This window comes from Momordica charantia (genome assembly GCF_013281855.1).
Source record: "Momordica charantia cultivar OHB3-1 chromosome 6 unlocalized genomic scaffold, Mcharantia_2.0 BLBB01000006.1, whole genome shotgun sequence".
NCBI classification, from domain to species: Eukaryota; Viridiplantae; Streptophyta; class Magnoliopsida; order Cucurbitales; family Cucurbitaceae; genus Momordica; species Momordica charantia.
The window spans coordinates 28258805-28279023 of record NW_028275164.1 but is presented as its reverse complement, the minus strand read 5'-3'; the positions used below and the strand labels follow the sequence as shown (position 1 = coordinate 28279023).

The window sequence follows — 20219 nt, the reverse complement described above, 5'->3', positions numbered from 1 at the left end:
AAAGGTAAGTATTGCATCGAAGTGAGTGCATGCCGACAAATTTGATGACCCTCGTCTCCATTCTTCTGAAGAATAGCTAAATTTTAGCCAACTGATTCCACAGCAAACTCCTGACCAGTACTTACAAATGAAATGAATTAGATTTAAGTGCAGAACCATTATATATAATCAAGAATTTGAAACCCAGAAAAATCCTGTCTTGGTTTCATAGGCTTTGAAGTAACTTCATTTTTATTACTAATTTCCAAGACAAACTCGCCAGACAACACTATAGACAACAGCAACAGTTGAGGGAAAATATTACACATTACAGTGATACATGCAGTGCGTTAGTGAAGACTACCAATTTTCCAAATGTTGCTCTAACTACACAAGATGGATTAATAGCTGGTTAGTATGAGATGTCCCAAATCAGCTCATTGCCCGTCTTCAACCCATCCTATAATCCCCAAATGAGCTTGATACAGAGGCATTCGAGATCTTAGCTATTTAAGGACCCACTTGCAGCCATTCATATCGTCCTTGAAGAGGCGTATCATTCGCAAAGTCGAAGTTATACCTGCAAGAACGAGCACACAGGTAACGTAAGGTGAGGTGATTGGTATGATGGAAAGGCATGTCCTACACAAAAAATGACAATCAACATGTTCAGTTTACCTTTAGCTCACCCACTGCTATAGTTGATATAGTTAGCTCTAGCGAAAATAAATAACCATAAACTTGATAATTATTTTCTAATCTAAGTACACATGACATAATTACGTCAAGTCACCTACTTCTGAATAAATGTTCTTTGATGCCATAGCTCTTCGTGTGCAAAGAACTCCTCTATATCCTTGGAGGTAGGGATATTTATATTTCTAAGCAACTCCATCTCCACTCTTGAGTCCATTGTACGTGAATCCATCTCCGCCTTCCTCGTTGAAAGACTTGTTTCGATGGTGCTCAATTCCCTAACAAAGCTGCTGGGTATTTTTTCTGCAGTTTTCCTACACACCAACACTCAAATCATTTAATCAAGTGAACATTTTGTACCTGTACAAGAGAACTAAAATACCCGAGGTACCAAGTTGTTCAAAAAATCATTTTCTGATTAATTAACACGAATAAATTGCCAATGAGGCTGTTCCTAAATGAGTACATTAGGTGAACTCAATTTTCTTTGTTTCAGATAGTATATACTAAATCTAAAGCAAAACCAACTTGCAAAACACACTGCATGGCATCGAATCTCATAGATGGAATATACCAGGTCTAATGGGACAATCTCTAATTTGGCTGCTAGTATAAAATATGGCATTAAATAGATTTATAAATTATAACTTCTTGTCATCACGTTTCAAAAATCAAAATATTCCCAGCCCCAAAAAAGACGACATATGATGGAAATTGCAGAAAAGGCAAAAACTATTGCAGTCAGTATTCCCATAGGCAACTACCAACTTTATTTAATTCTTAAAATTTATTGCAAAAAAAATAGCCGCATGACATTAATGCAAGTAGAACTTCATTGGGTCTCTTTGAGTTTTAGGCCAGAAGTTGAGGTAGCAACCAGAAAATTAAACTATTAAGTCAGCAAGAAGGTTAAAAAAGTTGTTCATAACAAATTCTTGGTAGCCAAGCAGAATTAAGAGAACTTGTCATATATTGGAGAGAAAAAAAACCTGCAACGTTTCAAAGCTCAAGGGAAGAAAGTTGGGCCAGACATAAAACAAATACATATCTACTGCATATACCAAAGAAGCACTCTTAAAGTCACATCTTACAAGCATAACTAGCCTTTCATGAAAGATACACAACAGCCACATATAGAAATAATTGAATGACAAGATATGCAATGGAAAGTGAAGCCACATAAAAGGAAAAGAAGTAGCACGAGCATAGAAATAGTCAAACGATAACACATGGTCACAGAGAGAACCATCCATTTTTTCAGGAACTAATACAATAACCATACGAGCAAATGAACTTCCGAAGACATAAAAATAAAAATAATTAAAAAAAAGGGTAAAATCAGTGAAGTCCCATGAACTAAACAGACATTGTTAACTAGTGAACGAAAGATCGACATCTGCAGCAACCAAAATCGACATCGCCATCGACATTTGTAGGTAGTACAATGGCAACCAATCAAAAAAGAAGAAAACATAACCATTTTGAGGCATCTCATGCTAAAATTAAATTAAAAATAATAACAATTTCAGAAACGTTCTCGAAAGAAACCATACCCATTTCCTACTCCAAATTCCAGAAGGTTCTTGACATCCGCAACACTTCCATTCTCTGTTTCCACACCAAAAATCCTCTTCTCCGATTCCTCCCCAACGCCCAACGACGCCGAGTTTGCGGAATCCTGCACCAACCGAGAATTAGTCAAGCTGAAGCACTCGCCGGAGTGGAGGTGCCTGAGTATCGGCGGCTTTTCAAGGCGGCGGCTGCGCAGCTGCAAATAGGAAGAAGAGGACGCCGCTTTAAGGCTCAAAGAAGCGGCGGATTGAGAGGAGGGTTTGTTGAGGCGCTGTAGGGCAAGGGTTTTAGCAGCTCTTGTACGGACTCCAGGAGAGGACTGTGGCGACACTTCCATGACTGCAATGTCACCTGTAAGCTTCGATTTCTTCATGTACTTTCCCATCTCTGTGAGGATGAATAGGGTTTTTGGGTTCTCTTCCGTTCAGAATGAACAGAAAAACAGAGGATTCAGAGAGAAGAGAGAGGGCGCGAACCTGCAAATGGAAGAAGAGAGAGAGAGAGAGAAGTTGGTAGAAATGTAGAGAGAGAGAGCGCGGGAGAAGCAATGGGGAAAAGTTAGGGTTCGGAATTGGGGGAACGGTCATGTATATATATATTTTTTGAAAAAAAAAATTCAATTTACTTATCTGACTATACACAAAGTTTTAAATCTAAATGTGTCAGGTCTCAATTTCATATATATTTCTATAGAGAAATAAAAAAAAAATTGTAAAAAATATTTAAAATAACAAATAAATATTAATATTATGTATATATTAGTGTCATTTTGTTTTTTTGGTATTATAATGGAAATGTCGATTTACTCCTAAGGTTGAAGTCGAGCTCATGAAAATTTGAACATGTCGATATAAATATCGATGTGTCAATGGTGACTATACCTCATAACGATGTGTCAATGGTGACTATACCTCATAAGCAATGTTTTTTAAATGTCCATATAAAAATTTAAAATATCGTAAAAAAATATTTAAATCAACGAATAAGTCTTTCTCTATTTTGTAAAGAAATTAAAAATATTAGTATTAGTATTATGTCTATATTAGTGAAATATTTTATATTTAGTTGATTTTTCTAATACTATGAAAATATCGATTTACTGTTTGTGTCGATGTCGAATTTATAGACACATGGGAATATTAACATGTTCAGCTTTAATCTTTTGAGGTCTTTCTCACTTCGGTCTTTAATTCTTAAAAATTTTTAATTTTATTTTCAATATATTAAAATTTCTTAAGTTTGTTGGGTCGATGTGACAATATTAGAGATGAGATGAGTGAAGAGTGTTGAAGATCAATTTCTTAAAACGTATGATATGATTGAATTTCATAAAGCTAACCAGATTTTTATATAAAAAAGAATTGTTAACATAAAACTAATGTGTCGTTAAATTATTGATGTATTTACATATTTAGATACGTGGGCATTCTACCAGAAAAATGAGTTTTATTAAATTGAGAGTTGAATTTTGCTTATGTGCAGGTTAGATTCTATTTATGTATTTAAATATGTTAATAAAGTAATAATTTAATTTTTATCAAATTTTTGTCACCGATTTTAACAAATTGTCTGTGGAAATATCAAAGTGAGAATTTGAAAGGATGGATAACAAAAGTGAGAGTGGACTAAAATAATGGGAACTATCTTGTATGTTTAACCTTAAAATTTTCAAAATTTTAATTTCATTAAATTATATCTTTTAAAACATAAAATTTTGTTTAATATAGTATTGCAAATCAGGATGAGGATTCAAATATTTGATTTATAGAAAAACAAAATGTTTTAACTTTTAACAAAAAAAGTCAGCATATCTCAACGGTAATTGACACATATCTCCAACCAAGAGTAGAAATAACTTTAAACATGGTTACATTTCAAAAGATATATTTATTGTAGTGTACTGTTGAAATTGTGATAGAAAAAATGAGATTAAAAATAAAATTAAGGGACCAAAATGATCAATTTTAAAAATACAGGAATCAAAACAAATATTTAGAAAATATTCAAACTAAAGTGAACCAACGTTTAAATTACAGGGATCAACATAGACATTTTGAAATTGCAGTGACTAAAATGAATGAAAGCTGATCAAAGTAGTATTTGAACCTAAAAAAAATATTAAAGGACTATCTATTTGTTTAAATACTTTTCATAAACTTATAGGTTATAATTATTTTTTCTAATAAAATATATTTATATGGATCTTACATTTGACACTTAAATTCAAAGCTAAAAATAAAGCAACATTGTATTTATGGTTCACTGCTATTTTAGTCTCTTGGTTTTAATTTAGTCCCACGTAACACAATTTGTTTAAAAGTCAATGTTAAGCAATTGAAGGAAAGGATTGAAATTGAAACTTAAGCTAATAAAAAGCAAATAGATAAAGGTTTAAAGTCGGGACGTCTTTAATGCCATGGAAATATCAATATATCGATCTCGATAGGTATTTATAGAAAAATTATAAAAGTTGAAAAAATGAAAAAAAAAAGTTTAAATTGACAAATAAGTATTTTGCCATTTATAAATTAGATAAAAATTTTCAATGTCAATATTATATGTCCTTATTCGTATATTTTTTTTTATATTTGTGCATTTTTTTTCGATACTATAAAAATATCAGTTCACACCTTGTATCGATGTTCAACTCATAAATACATGAAAGTATACCACGAAAATTTATAATACAATTGGGAGGAGAGCAAGAAAAATGTGTCCTATAAAGAAAATTGATAATGTTAAAGCAATTGAATAAAATGATCAAAATTAAAACTTAAGCAACAAAACTCGAATGGATTGTTAGCGGATAAAGATGTTTAAGTCGGAGATGTAGATAGAAATATTACTAAAATGTCGATATTGACCAATATTTCTAAAAAAACCATAAAAAAATACAAATATTTTATCACGTTTAAATAGAATGAAATTCTTATTATTAATGTTACGTAAGGTTTTAAAGGTTAGATAGAAATGTCAATATCTCAATTTTATAAAAATATTGATAATATCGATAATATTTATCGAAAGATTATAAAAATAAAATATTCATAAAAAATATTTAAATAATAATGATTAATATTAATATTTATTTATATTTATATTAATAATATTTTATTGATACTTTTCGTATTTTATTGATTATTTTACAATATTTATAAAAATATATTTAATTCAGGTCGAATTTATGGACATACGAAAATTTGATTGACTAAATAACGAACCTGTTCGAAATTCGAACCCATATTTGCTGTATTCAGTGGAACGTATCCAGCGGGCAATAGGAGCAGCAGATTTCCATTCAGAAATTGCTTCAGAACATAACACGTATCACAATCCATGTCGGTCTATTCATCCCTTCCAGTTTCCACCGTCAAGGGAAGAATCGTTCGAGCCTGCCCGCAACTTTGTTCTGTCCCTCCCAATAGGTAACATTATTCTTCACAATCTGTTGAAATCTATTCGTTTTTTTACTTCTGGGATTCCATTTCTACAATTTCTCTATCTTTTCATAGTTTCATGTTTAGTTTTAACTGCGATATAAGCTCTCAGTTCACTGAAGCACACCCGAATTTGGCATTTGGGTTTTTGAAAGTGTGTTTTCACCTTCCGTGAACTGTTTTTGAACAATGGCAACTGAGTATGAGATTTTTGCCATTTTCTTCCTGCTGGCTGATCTGCTTGATGATTATCTAGGGGTTGCAGATGAAGTGTTTGATTATTTTACGCAATGAACGAATTTGGGTTTCATTCTGATTCTATACTTGGGCCTTTTTGAATAGACTCCTTGGCTCTTGAAAACTTCTTGATTCTAGTTGGGCAAAATGGATGAGGTATGATATGCTTTTAGTTTCACTTTGAAACATTATTTTTTTCCATGTCGCCTATAACTCAACAGCCATTCCACACTTTAATTTGGATGAGTGATATCTATTTTGTGTGTGGTTACAATGCAACTTCACAACACAAGCAGGAGTCTCACAGGGTTGTGTTGAATCTGTATGACCTCAGCCGCGGATTGGCTCGACAGTTCTCCGCGACATTGTTAGGGAAACCCATGGAAGGCATATGGTAAGGGTTGAGCTTTTTAGAGATAATGATAGTATCATATTCTGTTTAGATGATCATTAGCCTTGTTTACAAACTTTACATATATAATTTGAAGTTTGATTAGTTTAGGGGTAAAAACTGTGCTACTGTTATTATCTGATCGTATAGTCTTATCTTCTGTGCCTTGAATCGGTGTTAGGACAATGACGGTGTTAGGACAATGAGTTCTGTTTGTATTTAGCTTAAATTTTAAACTTAAGCTTTTGGGTTGATTGACGATTTAAGACTCTTCTAGCACATATGAATTTGCTTTTGAGTTATATCAAAAACGTCTATGCTATATTCACTCTCTTGATAATTCTCCCCTCAAAGACCTCCCCTTAAATAGTCGTCTTTTTGGCAATTCTTTGCCACATCAAGAGTCAGCTCTTATTTATGTTAATTCCTCTTCTATAATGGAGCTTAACCACAAAATCATTATGGGATTATCCACGCTAATCATTTTTTGGTTGCATAGTCATCTCTTTTAAACAAAAGGATCATTGAGCCTCTCCTCGAACTATATATATAAAGCATACCGTCCATTAAAAAACTCTATTATATTTTGGTAAAATATTGTCCACTTTAGTTTACGTTTGCTTATATACTCTACTCAAAATACCCAATATATTTCAGGCACACTGGCATTGTAGTGTATGGCAACGAATACTACTATGGTGCTGGAATACAACAAACTCTTTCGGGAAATACACCATTTGGAACGCCAATCTGTGTCATGGAGTTGGGTTTCACACATGTTCCGGAAGATGTCTTCGAAGCGTATTTGATCGAAATCAGCCCTCGTTATACAGCTGAAACTTACAGTTTGCTGGGTCACAATTGCAACAACTTTAGTAATGAGGTTGCTCAGTTTTTAGTTGGCTCAACCATCCCAGATTATATTCTGCAGCTTCCCAATGAAGTTTCCAACAGTCCCATTGGCAGACTCATGTGTAAGCCGGGATAAAGATTACAATCATATATTCTATTTCGTTTTCGGTTAGTACATCTATTTTTTATTCATGGTACCAAACATTGCATTGACAGTGCCAATGATTCAGAACCTCGAAACAACTTTGAAATCTGGTGCAGTTCCTAAAATTCCAGAGGTTAGCAGTAGACAACCTACTTCAAGTTCAGCTTCTATACCATTCTTGGATTCTAATGTTGGAGAATTAGGCGGCGATGGTGTTGGGCTGAATTCGACATCTCTGGCTGTAGAGCCTGATGCAGAGGCTGGGCAGCAGAAGTTGGCTGGGAAGACAGTTGATGAAACCCTGCTCAGGGATGCTCGAGCCGTGATACGAGACACTATCAGCCGTGAATTTGCATCAATCGTGGTGAGCGGGAAGTTCCGTGCAAGAGAAGCTGCTACACTTGCAGCTAGGAGAGTGATGAACAGATATGGTAATAGTAATACAAGTTCGTCAGCATCACAGGATTAGAAGGTATTAAAGGCCATCCTTCTCCCTCCAATGTGGTTCAGGGATGCAAGTAGTTAAAATTTTGCATGCACAGGGAATATTATTGAAATAATAACTGCTAATCTGCTAAGATTAAACATAATAAGCTCGTCTAATAACAACTTCGTTTTTAGTCTTGGAATGCTGAAGAGAGACGTTATCGAACGGGATCCAGCCTCAAGTTGCTACATGCATTTCGACTCGAAGGAAATATGAGTTGTTTTGATTATGAGTATATTCTAGTAATAAGTTGTTTTGATTACGAGTCTCTGTTTGATATTCTAGTAAAATACGAGCTATTCTCGGTTCGATACAGAAGTTATGGTCGGATAGATGATATATATGTATGTATATTTTCTTCATCTGTCACTCAGCTGCAAGTTTTCAGTTCAATACTCACTCAGGCCCCCTGGGCTTCCTGAGTTCTATTAGGGACATTCCACATGGAGCCTTTGGAAAATCTTAGTTAAGTTTCAATGCTACAAACGAAAATAAGCTTTAAATCTTTTACTTCTTTTTTTTTTTTAAAATAGATGTTAAAATTTCAAGTGTTTTTAATTTGAGAAAAAAAACCTTGTTTTTAAATTTTGATCAAATTTTCAATAATGCTTCAGAAGAAATGAAAACTAACAAAATTAAATTAAAAATCATAACTTTATTTAGAAAAAGGTCAAACAATTGATCTCAGGTAAAAGAAAAATTGAATTAGATTTTTTTTTCTTTGAAAAATGTAGTCATTTTACATTTGGCGATCCAATATTTATATTTATTATTATTTTTTTAATACAACATGTGGAAGTGAGGAATCGAACTCACAACCTCATGGTCGGAGATATATGTCAATTACCGTTGAGTTATGTTCGTTTTGACTTCATATTTACTCTTAAAACTTATTAGAGTGTGTGAGTAGAAGGAGATCCGGTCCAAAATTAAAAACTCTAATGTTATTTTGATTGATTAAAAAGAGAAAAAAAAAACTCTCATGAAAAGGATTGAGTAAACGTTGGATGCTTTTAATGTGTCTCATCAAATATTTGGATTATGACTTATGAGTTTCGCATGCAATAGACCAAATGATGCTGACTCACTTTCTCTTTCACAATTTCTTCTCTAAAAATGCATTCCCTTTTTTTTTTAAAAAAAAAAAAATTAAAACTAATGTTATATATATATATATATTTGTGGAATTATTGGTGTCCAAGTTGCAAGCTTATCTCTTGTTCATGATGCAATGTGTTCTCTCCATGTATCAAATCACAACTCTATTTCCATCATACATGAACTTTAAAATTTCCAACTTATTTTCTTTCCTTTTTTTGTTTTTTTGTTTTGTTTTTTTTTTGAATGTGCATGAATCTTATTGGTGAACTATGATTTACTAATTAGCGAACTTGAGGAATAGTCAAAGTCATACCCGATTGAAAAAGGATGTTATCAAAATGCATTTCAAGTAAATTGTTGGATAAGTTTCCACTTGCGTGAACAGTGCATAGCTAGCAGCATAGGAGCTGACTCAGCGTCAGCAGCTTTGTGCCGCACTAGATCACCAGCTAAGATCCCGAAATGACTGCTCAATGATAAATGAAGTAGAAGTGTAGAGATAGCCAGGAGGTTTGCTTATAAACATCTATCCTTGGAAGAGTACATAATAGCTGATCGACCGAGCGCTCTTGTGTCGAAGATGAACGAGACTAAGCGATTTGTCGAAGCTGTAGGCTGTAAAAATGCATTGGTGGGGGAGAGTTATGCCTTAGAATGAAGCACCCGCACAAGCAGTGGTAGACGAAGTAGAAAAAATTAATTAGAAATTAAATACACTTTTTTTTATGGAATTTACGTATCAAATATTCATGGATCGTACCTCTTTCATCTCACTTCCAATTCCTATCTCAATAGGACAGAGACATAACGATCTTCTCAGAGAAGTTTCAAAATATAGTACTAAAATTTGTATATTTTTACACGTCTTTTAAATTTTCATAAAAACAAGTATGTACTCCCCAAGAAATTTTCATCTCTAATTTCAAAAAATTAAAAAACTCAATGTGATTATCAAATAATGCAATTTTGTTTTTATTTCTAAAAGGAAAAAAAAGAAATAACAAGATAATCAACAACATTTTATACCAAAACAAGTCTTAAACAACTTACCTTTTAAGTTCATGATACAGATGGCAATAAAAGGGGACAAATAAAGAGAACTTTTTTTTTTAATTTAATTTAATTTATTTAAATTGTTTAAGCTTACATACATGAACAATTAAAGGTATAATATTGGGTGAAGATTTAATAGGTAGCCAAATGTTTCACTTTCAATCAAATATTTTGAAAAGTACCAAATTTGAGATCCTCCATCTTATTAATTATTTCATAAAATAAACTTAGAAACAAAACCCTTTTTAGATGCATGCATTGAATTAGAATATCCATATTTTCAAAATCATAGCACAAGAGACAAAAATAAGGACAGCAAACTTTGACTTGTGACACAACACATCTTAGTTTTAAAATTTGAAAATAAAAATTAAAAAAATAATACAATCAAGACAACACATGCCCATAAAATTCACATAATATTTTATTAGTGTTTTGAAGCGGCAAGGATTCAAATTCCTTCCATAATTTGAGCATGACTCAACTGATTAAAACATATATCATCGATCAAAAAGTTGGAGGTTTAAATTCACATCCTCACATGTTATTAAACTCAAAAAAAGAAAAATAAATAAGTTAACACTTATATTATTGATATTAAAATCATAATATTCGAATTTTCATCCCCATGTATCGTTAAACTAAAGAAATCAAAATTTTTTTTCCCATGCATTGATGTTCATACACTTTTTTTTTTCCTTGAAAAATCCATGTTCATACACTTAATTTTATGTGTGTATATATATATATATATATATATATATATATACCATGCCATGTCAAATATGTATTAAAAAGACTTTGTCTTGATCACAAAGTTTTTTTTGTTTTCATGCGGGGGAAAGAGATATAATATATGGTGGTGGAAGAGATATCATATCAAATTATGGGTCACAAAATGCAATTATAAGGGTATGGGTCCAAAAAATAATGATCCCTAAAGTGACCCCACTTAGGGGGTGGTGTGGGCAATCATATACTATATGCTTTTTAATAATTATATTGTCGTTTTCATTTCTATCCCTAATTTCCCTTTTTATCCATATTTTCTACAAAAATTATGAGAAAAATAAATTGAACCACACATATCTTTCGATTTGGTTTCCATCGTGAGCAAGAAGAACACTCATCACAATTGAAAAGAAAAAACTCTCTTAAAATATTTTTCCAGTGGAATAATATTTAATAGAATTTAAGTATAATTCAGTGAATAAGATACTTATTATTTTCATTAGATGCTGTTAACCACTTGAGCTATGTTCGGTTTGGCGGTTTTACCTCGACTCTTACGTTTATTATCTTAAAAAACATTAATAACTTAACTAATATTGATGTTTCTTTTTTCCTTTGAGTACAAAACTAATATTGAAGTTAGTAAATGGAATAAAGTATTACATTATTATCCCATGGATGAGCTTATTATGTACCTTAAAATATTCTCAAACAATTCTCCAAATTTTCATCCCCTCCTTTTTGACCCTTTTGTTTGTTTGCTTTATGTCGAAGATATGATTATTATTATTTGGCTAAGTGCCCAAAGGAAAATAATCTCTACTTTTTTTTTTAATCTTTTTTGCTACTTTTTCATCTTGGCATCTTATATAAGTTTTGTTATTTTGTCCCCCACTCCCATTTCTTTTGGCTCGAAATAGTTTATGATCTGATTGGTCCGAATTTTGACTGATTTGAAATCTTAATGAATTTTTAAGTGAATTCTATTATTTGTTATTACATAAAAGAGAATGATTTAAAATCTTAAGGCAAATTAATTGTTTAATTCTGTGGTATTTTAATTTTAAGTAAATAAATTAAGATCAAAAGCCTAAATCTTTTTTATTTTCTTTTTTCCCCACATCCAAATAAAGAAATTTAATCACCATTTCAAATTATTTTTGTTCCAAAACAAGATAAAAGAATTTTAAATCATTACTTGGATTTCAAATCATAGAATTTAAAATCATTTTTTGAACTTTCTTGACGCAAAATCGAAGATTAGACCTCCAATTAATTGTTGAATATATATATTCCTTCATCGTCCATGTTTTAAGGATTGTCGGAAAAATTAACTAAAGTCCCATTTGATAGCTATTTTCTTTTATTATTGTTTACCGTTTTAAAAAATTAAACCTAAAAGTTCTATTTCTATTTATGTATTCCTTGGTTTTGTTATTTCCTCTTTAAAACTATTTTCGATTGGTTTATATATCACACCCGATACAATTTTATAATGTTTAGGTTGGAAATGAGTTGGTTTTATTTCCTAATTACATACTTTAATTATTATTTATTTTAAAATATTATACCACGAATAAAAAAAAGTGAAAACGAGAAAAATACGTCTAACTATTTAAGGATAAAAATTAACTTATCAAAAGAAACAAACTTTCTGTTTAGTAATGATTGAATCTATATCTAACTTATAAAAGAAACTAAATAATAATCTATTTTTTCCTTTTTCAAGAAAATTTAAACTGATCTTAAATTTCATTAATTAGTGCTAATTGTCAACTGTCAAATCGATGTTACCAATTAATCAATAATTATAATATATAATTAACAAGCAAAACCATAATCATAATAATTTTAATTTTAATTTTAATTTGTTCTAAAAATATATATAAAATAATAGTTTTAACTATCAAATCAAAGCGCTCCTGGGTCGAGACCTTGGTGGAATTTCCCTTTCCAAAATCGGTAGAAATTATTATTATTATTATTTTTTTAAATTTCCCAAAAAATGGGTTTTTAAAATTTGGCCCGGTTTTGGGTGGTGTGTGGTAAAAAGTAAAAGTGTGAGGGCATTAGTGATATTTTGAATTCTTGATGGACAAAAAGAAAAGAGAAAATTTTCAACTTTTACAGTTAAAGGCTGAAGGAGTAGAGTTGAAAAAACTTGATCATAATTTGTCAAACGAAACAACGACCTTTTTCCCGCTTTCTTCTTTTCTTTCTTTCTTTGATTGAACAGTTTCGAATTCGACTTTGACTTTTCCGTTCAAAGATTGAATCCTTTTTCCCCCTTTATCGCGCTCGTTTGCCTGCTCAAACAGAGCAGAAATCATCACCCAGGAAAAAGAAAAGAAGAAACCTCCAAAAGAAGGCACAAAATTAGTGAATCTAGTGAGGTGATGATGTTTGATGGGGTTGCAAACAATTTGTGGCGTGTTAATCAAAAGCATGACCCACCACCAATAAGGCCCCATTGCCTTTGGAGAATTGCAATCTTGTGATTTTTGCCCTGCACACCACCTGTTTGACAAAAATGGCCAAAGAACTTCACCTACATCAGCTTTCCCCATCTGGGCCTCTGTCTCTGTCTCTTTCCACCATTTGCTTCCTCAACCCCACCATCGTTTTTTTCTCCCTACTGACCTTCCACTTTGCTCTCCCTCGGTTCCCTTCCTCTGAATGGACCGAAGCGACATGCAGCAGCTCCAGCAACAGTTATCTCTGGCCAAGTCTGTGCGCCACCACTGCAACGAATGGTTTGTTTGTTTGTTTTCTTTGATCGTTTTGCCTGTGTGGTCATTAGTCAGCTCTAGAGTACATGCAAATTTCTGAACATATCTTTATTTTGTCATTGTGTATGCAGCTGTTTAGTTTAGCCTTTGTGCAGTTGTGTGTACTTGTTAACTTGGGTCGCTGGTTTTATCTCACAAGCTATGGTGTAATGCTGCCATATGGTTACTGTTCTTTTGTACTTTCTGACATTCCAGCACTGCTAATTTGTTATGGGTGTTTTTGTTTGCTCCAAATTGTTTATTCTAATTTTCCCTAAAGTTTAGAATGTTCTGATGAGTCAATGTTGTCGAGTGTATTTTCACCCAAGTTGGAGTTTTTTATGCAAGCAAGTACTTTCCTGTTTGGAATTTGTCTATGTTATATCAATCGGTGTCTGGTTTGGCTCTGGCTTCCAAGTGTCTCTATATGATCTATATGCTGTTTTGATTGTCAACTCGAGAGTTGGTCTTTGGTTTCATGTTTGCTATATTAAAATTCTGAATTTATTTTGGCTATTCTATGTTCTCTACTTTTCTTTCCTCTGTGGTGAGCTGCATATTAATGGGATCTACGTGAATTCTAAAAATGGCATAGTCGAGCTCATTATATTTTGAAGTATTACACCAAATCCATTTATGTCGAATGAAAGAGTTAGATCTCTCTCTCTCTCTCTCTCTCTATATATATATATATAATGGTCTTCTTCTTGATACATTTTTTCAAGTTGCAGTCTAAACTTAACACCTTGATGTGAAATTCTTGATATGTCTGAAGCATTGATTTAGAATGTTTCGTGTAGTCTTATAGGCCAATTTTAGTTTCACTTAGTAATAATTGGTCCACCTGGGTGCAAATTTATTATGATTACCATTCGTATCATTCTCTCAGCGAATACAAACATTTCTTCTGAATAATTGACTATTGAATCATGCAATCATGCAGGATTTTTCGAGACGTTCCAAGCGATATTACGATAGAAGTGACTGGAGTGACATTCTCCCTGCATAAAGTAACAACTTGAATTATTTAGTTAACATTTTTATTTTCCTGAATAATACCTACACAATGCATTTTCATCCTGCAAAATTCAGTGCAGATTAAATTTGTAGAGATAAAGCATTCGTGTGTACAGAGATAAATCCATTACAGTTTTAGACTATTTCCTGAACATATGTTCTGCTTCTGCTAGCTCAAACTTATAGTTGCTATTGAATGCCTGGTTTAACCCAACTGCTAAATGCAGTTCCCTCTTGTCTCTCGAAGTGGGCGGATTCGAAGGTTAGTTGCAGAATATAGAGATTCTGACATCTCTAGGGTGGAGCTTCTCAATCTTCCGGGAGGTCCTGAATCTTTTGAGCTGGCTGCCAAATTTTGTTATGGGATAAACTTCGAAATAACTCCAGGAAATGTTGCGCAGCTATGTTGTGTATCAGATTATCTTGAAATGACCGAGGAGTTCTCAAAGGATAATCTTGGCTCGCGAGCCGAAGAATATCTCGAGAGCATCGTCTCCAAGAATCTTGAAATGTGTGTTGAAGTGTTGCAGCAATGTGAGAATTTACTCCCTCTTGCCGATGAGCTGAAAGTAGTTAGCCGTTGCATCGATGCAATAGCATCAAAGGCTTGTTCAGAGCAAATTGCTTCAAGCTTCTCGCGCTTGGAGTATAGTAGTTCAGGGAGACTTCACATGAGTAAACAGGCCAAGTGTGATAGTGACTGGTGGATTGAAGATATCTCTGTTCTTCGTGTTGACTTGTATGAAAGAGTCATTACAGCCATGAAGTGTCGAGGGGTTCGTCCCGAGAGCATCGGTGCATCCTTGGTGAATTATGCTGAGAGGGAGCTAACAAAGAAATCCAGCTTATGGAACCCATCTGGCCAGACAAAATCTGATTTTGTTTCGGGTTCGAATGGGCAGGAAAAACTTATTGTTGAGACAATAGTGAGCCTTTTTCCAGTTGAAAAATTGGCTGTTCCGATCAATTTTCTTTTCGGGCTTCTGAGAAGTGCTGTGATGCTTGATTGCACTGTTGCTTGCAGACTTGACCTTGAGAGAAGGATAGGATCCCAGTTGGATATTGCTACTCTTGATGACCTTCTGATTCCATCCTTCAAGCATTCAGCTGATACTTTGTTTGACGTTGACACAGTTCACAGGATTTTGGTTAACTTCTCTCAACAAGATGATAGCGAGGAAGATATGGAAGACGCCTCTGTTTTCGAATCAGATAGTCCTCATTCGCCATCTCAAAGTGCATTGTTTAAAGTTTCCAAATTAGTGGATAACTACCTTGCTGAAATTGCCCCTGATGCAAACCTCAAGCTTTCAAAGTTCGTCGTCATTGCAGATTCTGTACCTTCACATGCACGCACCATCCATGATGGACTATATCGAGCCATCGACATCTATCTTAAAGTATGTATGCCCACCTTTGTCACTATCATTTTCTTTTCTTAAAACCAAATTTGAAGTGAGTGATAACAATATAAAATAAAAGGTTACTCTCAGAAGATCAACTTGAAGGCAAATAGTTTCCCCCTCAGTTGATGCCATGTTTATTTGTGAAAGTTTTGCCATGTTTATTTGGTTCAAAGAAGTAGTTCTATAATTCTGTAGTTAGTTATTCTCTCCATTTCCATTGAAGTGACCATCGCCGTTCCTTCTTCTTGGTACTATAGATATCCAGTGATCCTTCACAATCGACGTAGGAGATCATAGCTGAACCTCTTAAACTGATCATTCTTCATTTCTTCATTGTTTCAGTTATCCACGTAAGTGTCTTTTGATGTTGTAATTTTAACTGAATGGTTTATTGTTGCTTCATCACAGGCTCATCAGGGGCTATCAGATTTAGACAAAAAGAAGCTCTGCAAACTACTTGATTTCCAAAAGCTCTCACAAGAGGCTGGTGCTCATGCTGCTCAAAACGAACGGCTTCCCCTCCAATGCATGGTTCAAGTCCTATATTTCGAGCAACTAAGGCTCCGCAATGCATTGTCGAATTCTTGCGGTGACGAGGACTACAAACCCTCACACCAATCATGGCGGATCAGCAGTGGTGCGTTGAGTGCAGCAATGTCTCCACGAGACAATTATGCATCGCTGAGACGAGAGAACCGTGAACTTAAACTTGAACTGGCCCGACTACGGATGAGGTTGAATGATCTTGAAAAAGAACATGTTTGTATGAGGAGGGACATGCAGAAGTCGAGTTCTCGTAAACTTATGAGTTCTTTCTCAAGGAAATTTAGTAAAATGAGCTTCTTTGGGCATAGCTCTTCGAGGGGTTCGAGTTCTCCATCAAAACATTCACAGAGGACGGATTCTAAAGTGATTGAAAGAACATGTACAAGTGCAGAATAGTTAGAGTTTACATCACACAGTGCACTGCAGAGTTATCTTTTCTTTGTCAAGCAAATGCAAATTCTTTTCCCTTTCTCCTCTCTTTAAAGAATGGTCGAGTCTACTTGTAATTTGTAAATGAATAGCATTTCGAAGAACTCTTCTATATTGATGATGATTTTGGCAAGTAAATCTCAGTAGTATTGAATTCTACAGATCAGTTTTTCCTTGAATATTCAGAATGCCATTCTTTAAACTGCTTCTTATTGGTATGAATGTTCGACAGTTTCGTAACTAGAAGAGGAGCCTATCAATAGATTTCTCTTTTTGATTAAATCATCTCAATGATCCATAAAATAAAAGAAAGACAAAACAAAAACAACATAATCTTACAAACTAAATATGATTTCATTTCCTTTTCTTGTCAGAGCATTAATGAAAATGTAACAGATAAGAACAATATGAGAAATGGTATCTCTCTCAAGAAACCTTCGGAAGCAAACAGTAAACAAAATAAAATAAGTTCCAGTCTTTGACACAGAAAGACGAGCAGAAGATGGTAACAGAGGAAGTTGAAACATTCTTCAATGTCATCATATTACAAGTTTCAAACAAAGTACGCTCGTTGGAACGTATTGTACCAATGTTTCGAAAAAGGAGATACAGTTTCAATGTTTAAGTCGTTTTGGTATAAAGGTGGACGCCAAAAGCCAAACCCAAGATTACCATGGGAGCTAGAAACTGGAGGACCTTGATAATGAATTCTGGTGTCTTGTCTTGGTTGTATAGGGGCTGCTTTGGAGGAGTGTACTTTCTTTTTGCGGGAATAGTCGAGCTATCGATATCACCTACGTAAAACTCATCCATCATTGCTCTAGCAGCGCTACTGTGCCCAACATCGTCAAAATCATTTGTTGCATCCTTACCTGTAGAGATAATATATCATGTGAAGAACTGCCATTGTCCATCAGTATCTCAAACATTATGATCCATTCATTTAACAGATCTAATTAAAAGCAAATTTCTTTGAGAAATGATCATCGTTTCCCTACCGATGGCTGACAACAAGACTTCATCACCACCAGGATGGTCTTCTAGGAATTTTGTTACATCATAGACCTGTTGGATTGACAAAAAGCAAATGATACTAGCAAAACTGAATCAGGAACATAAAGGACGTCTTTTGTGGAGCTAAAATATCATTCATAGTGCTCCATCATTATCCCACAAAAAATATGCAGCAAAAGTAAAAGAGAGAACTGAAATGGAATTCTCAAACTCCTGATCAATCAAAGTGAACACTTGAATTTTTGAGTATGCATATTACATACAGTATGAAGTATGAACTAATATTTCATCCGAATTTTATTCACGTCAAAGATACATCAATAAAGCCAACATCAAACGAGCAGATAACAATGAAGCTTTGTAAAACAAACAACAAATCAAATTACTCCCTCGAATAGTAAGAATGAATTACAAGATCTATTAAAAGAAGAGTTCAAGGCAGGAAGATAGAGAAAGCAGAGATTCAATTTGCAGTAGATATCATTAGGACGACACATCTTCAAGGCTGAGAGTGGAATAGAAAAATGACCCACCTTCGAAATTAAAAACTTTAAGTTTATCATATTGACCTATTTACTCTTGGATTTCCTCATTAATCTCCTATTTCCACAACATAAAAGCCAGGAGCATCCAAACAAGACCAGAGACCAGAAACCATAAGCTCAATTCAGGTTCAAACAGAACACAGAACAATCATCCCATCCATGAAACTCAATCAGTCAAATCACATACACCCACTGAAACACAACCGTTTCCATAATATAATAAGAGCATCCAAACAAGACCAAAAACCAGAAACCCATCAAACAGAAAAGAAAACCCATGTAAAGAATTTCGACCCACATTTAGTCTCAGAGGCAAATTATCAAATACCTTGTTCTCAATGATCAGCCAGCAGTCGTTGCGACTGTCGTGGGAGGCAACCTCAGCCAAAGTGTATACCGTGCCCCCGCCACCGCCCATTGCCACTGCTTGTGATCTGCGTTCAAAAGCTCTGAAGCTGGAAGGCAATTCTTTCTGGTTTTGCAACAAATGGGCCGCTCCGGTTTTGGGTTTTGAAGGGCAGTGGGAAGTGGGGTTGGTGAGACGATGAAATCTAACATTGTTCGATTTTTTGTTTGTTTTCCTATTCAGCGTTGGGTGGGTGAGGCTGATGCAATGCCATTCTCACACCAACCCCTCTTTCTATCTTGCCTTTCTAAGTTTACAAATATGCTTCACGATTGAAAAAAAGTATTTTGGGCGATTGCTTTTTTTTTTTCTTTTTACTTTAGTTCTTGAGATTTCAAAAATAACCCCATGGCCTGTTTGTTTTCAAGAATTTTAGACGTCTATAGAATGTATGAATATATTTAAACAACTATATTTTATTGGATTTAAAATGCTTTAAAGTATAATATTATCTGTCTATATTTTGTTCACTGAAATTAAGATCTATTCCGACCGACCTATCTTTGTTGCGAAAATGCTGTAAAAGTGTGGATTTTCAAGTTTTTCTTTTCAAATTTAAAAACTATATAAAAAAAAGGGTTTCACGATTTCAACAAAATATGACACTATCATAAGAATAATTTCATTTAATATTCATCGACTACCGTAAATAACATGACTAGATATGTAGAAAATAAAAGTAGAAAATTGGTTATAGGAGCAAGTAGGTGCAATCGAATATCCCAACTAAGTTGGCAAATCCTTAACACCTTCATCAATCTATATCTACAAAATAGCTACTAAAAATCAACTAAATCATCTAAGCTATCGATATTTAAATGAGTTTTCCATTTCTCGAGAATAGTTTCTTTATCAGCAATTTTCTCACACATGTTATTAGCTCCTTGGTTGGTGGTTATAGCAGACACATCACCAACACCCTCATTGGAGGTCATATCAAGTAAGTAAGACATGTCGCTAGTACCCTCATTGGTAGTTATCTCAGGCAAGTAAGACAAGCTACTAGTACCGTTGTTGGTGGTATCCGTAGGCATGTAAGGCATATCACTAGTATCATGAGCAATTGGCATAGCAGGCAAGTCAAACACATCACTCATGTCCTCATACGTGGCCATCTTAGGCAAGAAAAACACACCACTCATGCCCTCATGAGTGGCCGTCTCAGGCACCCAAAGGACATCACTAGTATCTTGGTTGGTGGCTGTTATTTCAAGAATCGAAGGCACATTGCTAGTACCTTAGTTGGAGGTCATCTCATGAATCCAAGACATATCACTAGTATATTGGTTGGTGCTCATCTCAGGAATCCAAGGCACGTCGTTAGTACCTTGGTTGGTAATCATCTCAGGAATCCAAGACATATCGCCAGTATTTTAGTTGGTGGTAATCTCAGAAATCCAAGGCAC

General features: G+C 34.0%; 4 protein-coding genes across 8 annotated transcripts; 2 read left to right on the top strand and 2 right to left on the bottom strand.

Moving 5' to 3' along the window:
• Positions 1 to 137: 137 nt before the first annotated feature.
• ICK6 (inhibitor/interactor with cyclin-dependent kinase) lies at positions 138 to 2806 on the bottom strand. Its single transcript, XM_022303388.2, has 3 exons — positions 2229 to 2806; positions 777 to 989; positions 138 to 559 (listed from the first exon to the last, which is right to left on the bottom strand). The coding sequence occupies exons 1-3, from the start codon at positions 2630 to 2632 to the stop codon at positions 490 to 492; spliced, it is 687 nt and encodes a 228-aa protein (XP_022159080.1). The 5' UTR covers positions 2633 to 2806; the 3' UTR covers positions 138 to 489.
• Positions 2807 to 5461: 2655 nt separating this feature from the next.
• LOC111023019 (PPPDE putative thiol peptidase family protein) lies at positions 5462 to 8158 on the top strand. 4 transcript variants are annotated; one of them, XM_022300376.2, is made up of 6 exons: positions 5462 to 5672; positions 6027 to 6077; positions 6218 to 6315; positions 6970 to 7286; positions 7381 to 7781; positions 7931 to 8158. In XM_022300376.2, exons 2-5 carry the CDS (start codon positions 6069 to 6071, stop codon positions 7776 to 7778), a joined length of 822 nt encoding a protein of 273 aa, XP_022156068.1. In that variant the 5' UTR covers positions 5462 to 5672; positions 6027 to 6068; the 3' UTR covers positions 7779 to 7781; positions 7931 to 8158. The 4 variants fall into 4 exon arrangements, with proteins under 4 accessions (XP_022156068.1, XP_022156064.1, XP_022156051.1 ...); XM_022300372.2 differs by having other exon boundaries at positions 5950 to 6077; XM_022300359.2 differs by having other exon boundaries at positions 5463 to 5672; positions 5941 to 6077.
• A 4694-nt stretch (positions 8159 to 12852) lies between these two features.
• Positions 12853 to 17009, top strand: LOC111026091 (Phototropic-responsive NPH3 family protein). Of its 2 annotated transcripts, none has more exons than XM_022304070.2 (4): positions 12853 to 13435; positions 14394 to 14460; positions 14695 to 15867; positions 16282 to 17009. In XM_022304070.2, exons 1-4 carry the CDS (start codon positions 13359 to 13361, stop codon positions 16813 to 16815), a joined length of 1851 nt encoding a protein of 616 aa, XP_022159762.1. In that variant the 5' UTR covers positions 12853 to 13358; the 3' UTR covers positions 16816 to 17009. The 2 variants fall into 2 exon arrangements, with proteins under 2 accessions (XP_022159762.1, XP_022159763.1); XM_022304071.2 differs by lacking the exon at positions 12853 to 13435 and adding an exon at positions 13651 to 14101.
• A 247-nt stretch (positions 17010 to 17256) lies between these two features.
• On the bottom strand, positions 17257 to 19046 carry LOC111022610 (cytochrome b5, seed isoform). Its single transcript, XM_022299787.2, has 3 exons — positions 18736 to 19046; positions 17847 to 17913; positions 17257 to 17720 (listed from the first exon to the last, which is right to left on the bottom strand). The coding sequence occupies exons 1-3, from the start codon at positions 18823 to 18825 to the stop codon at positions 17470 to 17472; spliced, it is 408 nt and encodes a 135-aa protein (XP_022155479.1). The 5' UTR covers positions 18826 to 19046; the 3' UTR covers positions 17257 to 17469.
• Between the last annotated feature and the right edge of the window lie 1173 nt (positions 19047 to 20219).